Source organism: Miscanthus floridulus, chromosome 19 (assembly GCF_019320115.1).
Source record: "Miscanthus floridulus cultivar M001 chromosome 19, ASM1932011v1, whole genome shotgun sequence".
In the NCBI taxonomy this organism is placed as follows: Eukaryota; Viridiplantae; Streptophyta; class Magnoliopsida; order Poales; family Poaceae; genus Miscanthus; species Miscanthus floridulus.
The window spans coordinates 92,359,541-92,368,778 of record NC_089598.1 but is presented as its reverse complement, the minus strand read 5'-3'; the positions used below and the strand labels follow the sequence as shown (position 1 = coordinate 92,368,778).

Below are 9,238 nucleotides of genomic sequence, written 5' to 3'. Positions count from 1 at the left end.
TTGCAGGAACAAGAACAATGCATGAAAGCTACCACAAGCTTGTTCAATGATACATCAGCCCTAACCCTAGCAGCCCTTGTGCTGAACTGCTCTGCGCTGCTGGGATAAACAACTTTCCCCAGGCACCAAGAGAAGAGAGCAGAGCTTTATTTTATCCATGCCAATGCCATTGTGACGTCCCTTTCTGTGTGCTGCTTTCAACTGCTGCTAGTGACACCAGCACTGCCAGAGCAGGAATAAATAAACAATGCTGAAACCAGAACAAAATCTTTATTCGAACTGAAGCTGTAGCCTGTAGGATCATCTGCCAGAAAAAAAAGGGATACCGCGATTATGGAACTACGTTTCAGGCTTGCCCATGAAGAGAGCAAGATTTGATGCAAATCTACTGTCACCAATAGGAAAGAATAAATAACACCGGGCTCAGTGCATGTCCCATTCAGAAAAGCAGAGTGTTTATTTGGGTGATGGCTGCTTTAATCCAACATAATGATCTGGGAGAAATCATCTAGCATTTATTATTCTTGTTGTGGAGCCTCGATATAAGCCTTTCCAGTTCTCCTTGCTATTTTTTTTTTCCAATTGCTTCATTCACTGACCAGCTTAGAATTTTACGGCGGGAATATCTTATATGAGATGTTTGAATCTCTTAAACTTTTAATTATAGAGAAATCTCTAGAGATGATGCAGTCATAATAGCTGCAAATATACTTCTGTGGTCAGCACATTAGTGAATGCCAACTGGTATCTTTTTTGTGTGCATAATAGCATTATGCAGAGAATGTGGCAGTACAATTTTTTAGAATGAAAAATTAAAGAATTTCTAATGGTGGTGAATCTATCATGAAATTTTGTGTCCAGAAACATTGTAGCTGGCTTTAAAGCCATTGTTCACAGCTGAGCTAGCAGAGCATGAACAATTTATCACTGGATTTGCCTAACAGTTAGAAGAAGATACCATATAGTAGAAATACAACAATTGAACGCCAGTATATACACTTATAAGTTAGAAGAAGATACTATGAGAAGGATAATAACCACCAGTGTTTCTACATGATAGAAAATATCAAACCTCTAAATCTTTGAGCATAGATTATTAGAATAATTTGTATCGAAAAGATGGCAGGTTTGATCCGTAAATGTTGCAGCAATACATATACATTTATAGCTGTATCACACCTTTGCTTCTCCATCACATCATCATAAAACCGATGTTGCTCATCCATTATGATACAGATGGAAGACTAACTGCTAAAGGATAAGAACCTCCATAGCAATTATATACAGGAATATGTCTCGTAAACAAATGAGGATCCTAAAGTTTAGAGTCAGCTCTTGATCTTACTTGTGGGGTTAGGTCAGATTCAGGATGCTCTCCAAAATAGAGCTCTGTCTCTGTCTCCCAGTAGTAAAGGTAAAATGGTCGACAAGACACTATATTTATTACGCATTGATTTACAAGAAACGGACTGATAAGTGATTTCACAAAACTTTCCTAATCTACTGATTACCTTTCTACTTTACAACAATTGGTTAGTCATTGAGACATTAAATACCGCTGCAGGCATTCTTTTATATTCTGAAAGTTCACAGGCTTAGATATGTAGGAATCCATGCCTGCAGCAAGGCATTCCTCGGCACTCTCTGCGAATGAATTTGCTGTCATCTGCAATGCATAAGGAGACTAGGGTTGGAAGAATACAATTTCATCTGACACGAGGATTCTATTTACATTTGATCAAGAAAATACCAAGGAGCAAAATACATCAGAGATTTTCTAGCGTGGGACAGACGACAAGATTTTTTTTAACCCCAGCCTGAAATTCGCTCCCACGGTGTGGACCTGAGGAGTGCTACTAGAGCCACCTAATCAACTCAGCTAAGGTCCATTTGCCATCACACTAATTAACAAAACCTTTTCTGCATGGCATGCAACCATGACACCCTATATGGAGTATACTGGAGTACAAGATAACAACGTCCAGAATGTCAAATATGTAATTACTTCCTGATAAGGGTGATCTGGACCTCAAGTGACACAATTAGAGTTGAGGGACCTACATGAGCATTTTAAGAGTATAGGTACCTAAATGACACCACGGAACAAGTTTAAGGACCGCCAATGCATTTTACTCGACTGAAAAATATATGAAGTAGCATGCAAGTAAAGCTGACAAAGAGATCTTAGTTGATATGAGTTAGAATTTAGTGTAACTGTAAACTTACCGCAATTATAGGAACCCTCTGCCCTTGTTTTTTTGCATGTGCACAATCTGATGAAATAGCTGAGTTGGTTATCATCCGATTGTCTTCAGGCTTTACAGAAACGTCCCAACAGCCAGTATTCTCAAAAGAACGGATATGTTTAGTTGCTTGTAGGCCATCCATTTCTGGCATGTGAACATCCTGTAAAGTAGAAACCAATAGCATTTTAATTAGAGGAATGGAAGCAAAATGTTTGTAATATATTATAAACATTTTCACTTGGTTTGTGAATCTATCCTGGAATACCAATATTGATATCACACCATGAGTTGCTGTAATGATTTAACATTGTTTTTGTCAAGGTAATCAAGGACTACCAAGCCAACACCTGTACTGGTTCACTGGTATGATGGGAAAGTAACCATTGCGAACAGCAAGGATAATCCATGAACCTTAGAAGAAATCTGAACAAGTGCCTTAAACAATTATGCAGGGTGTGCAAGCCAATCAATCATTAATATAACCCTTGCCTATAGTTAAACTCTTCAATGTGTATCATTAATAATCTAAAAAATTATTCCCTCCGTTCCAAATTATAAGACGTTTTGGCTTTCTTAGATACATTGCTTTTACTATGTATCTAGATATAATGTATATCTAAGTGCATAGCAAAAGCTATATATCAAGAAAAGCCAAAACGCCTTATAATTTGGAATAGGAGTACAAAGTTTTTCTTTGTTTTCTTATTTACAAAGAATTAATACTTGACACACTCTGCATGAAATCAGCCGTTTGGTCACAAATTTGATGCAGGATTAGCATCCTCAGGGTATTACTTCTGCATCTTATAAGATGTTGAGGTGAGGCAATTGCGAACTAAGTGACACTACAGAAGGATGAGTTGATGAAGTAGACATAAATAATCAGAAGTAATAATAACTAATAAGCATGTAACACTTATACTTTCATGATTGAAAACAGTTCTAGCCATACCATCAGAATAAGATCATATTGATGCTGCTGTACCGCACGGATTGCTTGCATCCCATTATTTACGATATCTATTGCATGGCCCAGCTGCTTCAGCATTGATTTTGCCACTATTATGTTGACCTTGTTATCTTCAACTAGGAGGATCTTTGCTTTGTTGCTGGTTGGAGAACACTTTGATTTCTTGTGGAGTGACTGTTCTTCAAGAACTTTGCATGGAGCAGCACCTGAAACGGATACCAAGTCTCCCCGGGAACTGGAAACCCGTTCAGCTTGACTATTCAGTTCAAGGACCATTGCATTATCATGTTCTTCTTCAGCTGTGCTCCTAACACCATTCGGTTGGCGAGCAGTAGAGGTATTTGTAAAATTATGTTCCGTTGATGAGAAACCATTTGAGGACAATTTGCGGTCATCTGATATGTCAGGCGGGTCATAGCACATAAGCTTGGCACCAAATAACTTTGTGTTGTTCATTATTGAAACTCCAGGAGACAGAAGAGAAGCTCGCATTTGTGGCTTGAAAAAGAAAGAACCTTCTATATCACTGTTTGCAGAATCATTCCGAGAACTGTGCACTTCATCAGGATCATCACTATGCTCCTCTTTTACAGGGATTTTACAAGGCAGCACAAATGTAAATGTTGATCCTTCATTCTCTTTGCTGACCACAGTCAGAGTACCACCCATCAGCTCCACCTAAATCATTATAAAAACACACACTTTTATCAGTTACCATGGGGCTGCTTTAAGTTACAAGTTACAACCTACAACTAAAGTTACAGGTGTTACTGTTGTATTTCTAGTTATCTGTGTTCCATGTATGCATAAGTACTATCATTTATCTGAGTTCCATGTATGCATAACTATTCTCAAACAGAAAAATGTATGCATAATTGTTCACATTAAAAAAATAAAACGACCACCATTATACAATATTGTGTCCTTCTCCTTTAACTGCATCAATGCATGGGAACTGAAGTTCATACCAACTGCTTGCAGATTGCAAGGCCAAGCCCTGTCCCACCATACTTCCTCGCATGATCGGTGCTAGCTTGCATATACCTCTTGAACAGCAATGGTAAGGACTTCTCTGCAGGTGGCCAGATGTTGAAACAATCAGAAACAAAGCCAAACATGTAGCAAGCATTATATAAAGTTTCTCCATCAAGTGATATATGGAGAAGATGATTATGCAAAAGAAAATAGAAAAATGTCAGGGAAAACCTGGTATTCCTATTCCAGTGTCATATACATCACAGCGAAGCCAAACGACTTCCTCTCCCTCAATATCCTCCTTGAAATTTTCACATGTTGGAACACCATTCTGAAAAGCATCTTCATGTTTCGAGCAATGCAAATTATCTTTATCACAGTTTCTTGGAGAGACAGCAGCAGTTTCTGCAGCAGTAATTGCTGTCCCAGAATACGCTCGCTTATGAATTTTCCCGCCCTCTATTTTGCATCCTGGTTGCTTGTCATGCACGACCTGAAGATTTATTCCAACTTTCCCTTCATGTGTAAACTTGACTGCATTGCTGCAATGATTTAAAATACCGAATAATGTCAGACTACAGTACACATGTTTCCATTCTATACAGGTAAATGAGTTTCATCAACCCTTTTAAGTTGAGTACCCGACTGTATGCCTTCACAATGTATGAAGTCCATACCTGATCAAGTTGGTCAGAATTTGCCGAATCCTTAGCACATCACCAATAACCTACACCAATACATTAGAAAACAAATTATGAGTGAATGTATCGTTTTGCATCCAGCTGGATAACTATATTCCCAAAGGTATCTCCTCCTAAAAAATACTTGAATTTGTAAACAGGCGCATCATTTTCCAACTAAAGGCAATCTGTAGATACGTGAAATTAGAAAACCTCAAGAGTATAGACAAGAAGCAGGCCAAGGATAGGTAATTCTCTTTACCTCCACTGGAACATCATCACCTATGCACCCTTCAAGGGTCAATTCCTTCTTTAGAGAAGCCGCGGCAGTTTGGAGTACATGTTTAACTACTTCCCTTGGTCTAAATGTCGTGGATTCTAGTTTCATGGCCCCTGAAATGATGAAGGCATAAACAAACAATTCAATTTAGGGGATGAAATAACATAACTAATCAAATAATTAGTGCAGCACCAAACTAGTTTGAAACAAGTATTGAACCACCTTAGTCCTATGAAATCATTATTGACTTATTTGCAATGCATAACATGTGAAATGACATTCAATTCATATTTGTATGTCTCTGCAGCAAGTTCTTAATTACAGAAACTTCTACAAACCACTTGAAACCAAGAAATTATAAATGGCTCAAATCGCTGAAGTATATGATTTCAAATACAGAAATACCTGACTCCACTTTGGAAAGATCAAGGATGTCATTGATCAGCTGCAATACAAGATCTCCAGAGGATAACATAACTTCAAGCAACTGATGCTGTTCTTTATCCAGTTTGGTAGTTGCAAGAATTTCGGCCATGCTAAGAACACCTGAAAGAGGAGATCTGATCTCATGGGACATGGTAGCTAGCATTTGTTTTGCTCGCATTGTTTCCTCTGAAATGTGAAATAAGGTAAAGTAAGTGTTCCGAATACCAGTCTAGCATAAGTGCATAAAAATAGTATTGTAACAAGATGCAGACCTGTTATGTGAAGAGATTTGCTAAGTTCAGTTTCCTTGGCATTTTGGACAGCTTCCCTCACCCTTATGTCTGCCATTTTCTCTCTTCTTTTGAACTAATGTGCAAAGAAAGATTAATTGCAGTTCAAAAGCATGAAATGAAATGCAGAACACCATTCAGTGTGTTGAGACAGTTTTTCCGTCCAGGAGATAACATGAGAAAAATACCCTCAGAAAATAGTTTGTACGATCATCTCAAGGCATCAATATTAAAAATCAAAACCGTTAATATATCCTTGCAGTATAGCAACTAAAAGCTTACTCTTGGTCGCTTGTGCTAGTTACAAGCCAATAAAAATATACTACATCTTGAACGTTTAGGAAATAGCATGTCCCCTTTTTGGTGGTAGTGAAATTTTAGCGTGCAGTCCTAGGTACGATATTATCCATCCACTGGGAGAGTCACAGGCATTGTAGTACCATATTTACCAAGGAAGATAAGTGTACTAGTGCCCACTAAAACAAAGAGAAACAAAGAATCATACAGCTAGTACCAATATAGAACCCCCGCAATGATAATATCAGAATTTTCAACATCCAGAAGCAAAGGGAATCAAAGGTACATCATAAGAGAATTCAAATTCATAAAGGTACCTGATCTGTTATGTCCATTGCAACATAATTCACGCCAATCGTTTCCCCACCTTTGCTGAAAACTGGCTCAATGTATGTCACAAATGTCTTTGCCCCAAACATTGGTGTATTAAACGCAAATTCTCTTTTAGTTGCTATTCCCGTGGCCATAACTTCTCGCTTGACACTGTTCATCTCTTCTATACCCTCACCTGACAATATCTCATAGTCTGTCTTACCAATAACATCCTGATAAAAATGATATGCTTCAGACAAAGTTGAAACTTATTGAAAGTACTAGAACATCAAAGTCTCACGTAGTGCTTGTTTATTGCCAATGTTCAGAGCCATTGCATACTCTAATCATACAGCAACACGCAATGTAAAGGCGTCAAGATTACCTCATCAGCAAGTGTTGGATAGTGGTTAAATATGAAACGGTACCGTAAATCAGCATCCTGAAAAGAACAATATATGGGTTATCTATACCCTGTTATAAAAGTTTGTGTTCAATGTTCTATGCCATGCCCTATTTGAAAAAGCATCTCAGAACGTACCTGATGAGCAATAACAATAGGAGCACTTTGTAGAACCAAGTGCAAGAAGTAATCGGCGCGTTTTAGCATTCCAGAGAATTCCTCAGCTGGTGTGTGTGACTGCAGATTCTTAATATTTTCCTCCAATTTTTCAACTAAAGAATGCTCCCTTTGGATGCTTTCCTCAAGTTTTTCCTCTAACTTAGTTGCCCGCTCTTTCCAGTAGGAAACACTGTCATAATCTGCATCTATTTTAGTCTCCCTACTACGAGAAAGATCGTCATTCTTTTTGCTATGTCGCTTCCATTCATCTTCATAAACTTCATCCAGTATCGGTACATGCCGCTTTACAGCATAATAACTCTCATCCTGAAAACGTTGCTCCTCCAAGATTTGTTGCTTATTTTGCTCAATCTCTTTCCTTTGTTGGCAGAGAAGACCAAGCTCTTCCTCCAGAAGCCGAGCAGCATTGGCTCTCTTATATTCCCAGTGCTTCATAAAGTATAGCATCTGAGAAACACCTTTCTCAGAATTTGCCATTTCCATAAGCCGCTGAAAATCCACATGAACAGGCTTTTCATTAAACTTCACATCCTTGAAAGCATCTTGGTCCTTCCTAAAGTTTTCCATTCTGAACTGCCTCTGGTGTTTGTCTCCTATATTCTCAGGCCACATTGATTGTGTAACCTCATCCTCAGGTTCAGCTAGGTAGTCGTCCCCCATCTTTCTCGATAATCAGCACGGTTTTCTGTTCACGTTGAAATTTTACTCACACATCAGTTGACTGTTGAACCCAACAGATGATGTTGCTGACTATAGCTGATAACATTAATCCATGACTTAAACTTCTATGCTCCTTGTTCTCTGAGAATGATATAACCAGTAGCATAACAGTTCCACTGAATAACCAATGAGAGAGCGAGAATCAGAAGCTGCTCCTTATCTGCGTATACATCCCATTTGCAGCTCAGTACCAAATTAAACAAAAGGATGGTATCCTCATGGAGGAGTCAAATAAAAGGATATATACATGATAATAGATAAAGAGATTGAGAAATTTTCCAATGAAAATCAAATGATTACAGGAACTGAAAGGCTGACTGTTGCTCAAGAAAACACTTGACAGTGCGGTACCAAAAGCTGACACGAAGTTCAGCTTTTAACAGAATTCCAAGCCATAAAGATGGAACCTTCCATTTCCTCAAGGCATGCTGGAGATCATCTTTGGATCAAGGGAAGAATCAGTAAAAAAAAGTGCACAACCGAATCTAAGATTCTGGGGGTGCTCCAGCTGTGGAAAAAATCAAACGCGACTGAATAACTGAACTAAACGATGAGTCGCTAACACGGAGATGCAAACCTGAGAAAATTAACTTAACCAACTAAACTGAACCCTCCAGGAGATCACACCAGAGTCGTTACGGATCAACTACGCGGCATACAGCTCATAAAGTCAAACACTCAAGCTTAACGGCAACCAAGAAAGCAACGGGACGCGCAACCGCAAAGCATACGTCGGAGGCCTGATCCCAGTAGGATCCCTGCTCTGTCGCGCTAGGCCGCGCACTACCCATTCGACGAAATGCCGAAAAAACTTCAAGTGATCCTAGAGCGCTCGAGATCAAATCTCTCACCGCGCAACGGCCCAGCAAAGTTGGTACGACGAAAAAAGCAACTAAAAAAACAACCAAAACGGAACAGCTAGACTGGACAGCACTACGCCCGCCACCCATCCGACAAAATGCCTGGCCGGCCGGCCGGCCGGCACTCCCGATCACTAAACCTCGCGACACGCAAACAAGGATCGCCCACCTGGAAGAACAAGGCGCAGCTCGGAGAGACGCCGTCCCACGGCGAGTCGTCACGGCCTCGACGACGGACGAGTTGAGCTGCACGCGAGCAGAGGCGCAGGAAGCAGGTGCGGGGTCAATGCGACGGGGAGCAGAGCAGAGCAGGAGCAGGAGCAGAGGCGAGGGTCGGAGGAAGAGGGTGGAGTTTGCAGAGGAGGATCTAATGGCCGCGAGCGGGGCGGGGGCGCAGCGGCCATGTGACGAGAATAGTATAAAAATTGCGCGGGGGGGCGGAGGGGCAGCTGGTGCAAGGAATCGCGCCCGCTGGGGCGGAGGGGCCATGTGCGCAGCGAAAAGAATTGCGCAACTGGCGTCGCCCTCTGCGCGACTTGTTTAGTCATCCGCCCTCGTGGCTGATTTCTTTTCTCCATTTTCCCGCCGGCCGATCTGGC

General features: G+C 40.4%; 1 protein-coding gene across 1 annotated transcript; it reads right to left on the bottom strand.

Moving 5' to 3' along the window:
- Positions 1-1,155: 1,155 nt before the first annotated feature.
- On the bottom strand, positions 1,156-9,238 carry LOC136528503 (probable histidine kinase 1). The gene is made up of 13 exons (XM_066521472.1): positions 8,809-9,238; positions 7,018-7,939; positions 6,862-6,918; positions 6,482-6,709; positions 5,850-5,943; positions 5,557-5,763; positions 5,134-5,264; positions 4,869-4,918; positions 4,423-4,733; positions 4,185-4,288; positions 3,199-3,894; positions 2,227-2,406; positions 1,156-1,666 (listed from the first exon to the last, which is right to left on the bottom strand). The coding sequence occupies exons 2-13, from the start codon at positions 7,717-7,719 to the stop codon at positions 1,538-1,540; spliced, it is 2,889 nt and encodes a 962-aa protein (XP_066377569.1). The 5' UTR covers positions 7,720-7,939; positions 8,809-9,238; the 3' UTR covers positions 1,156-1,537.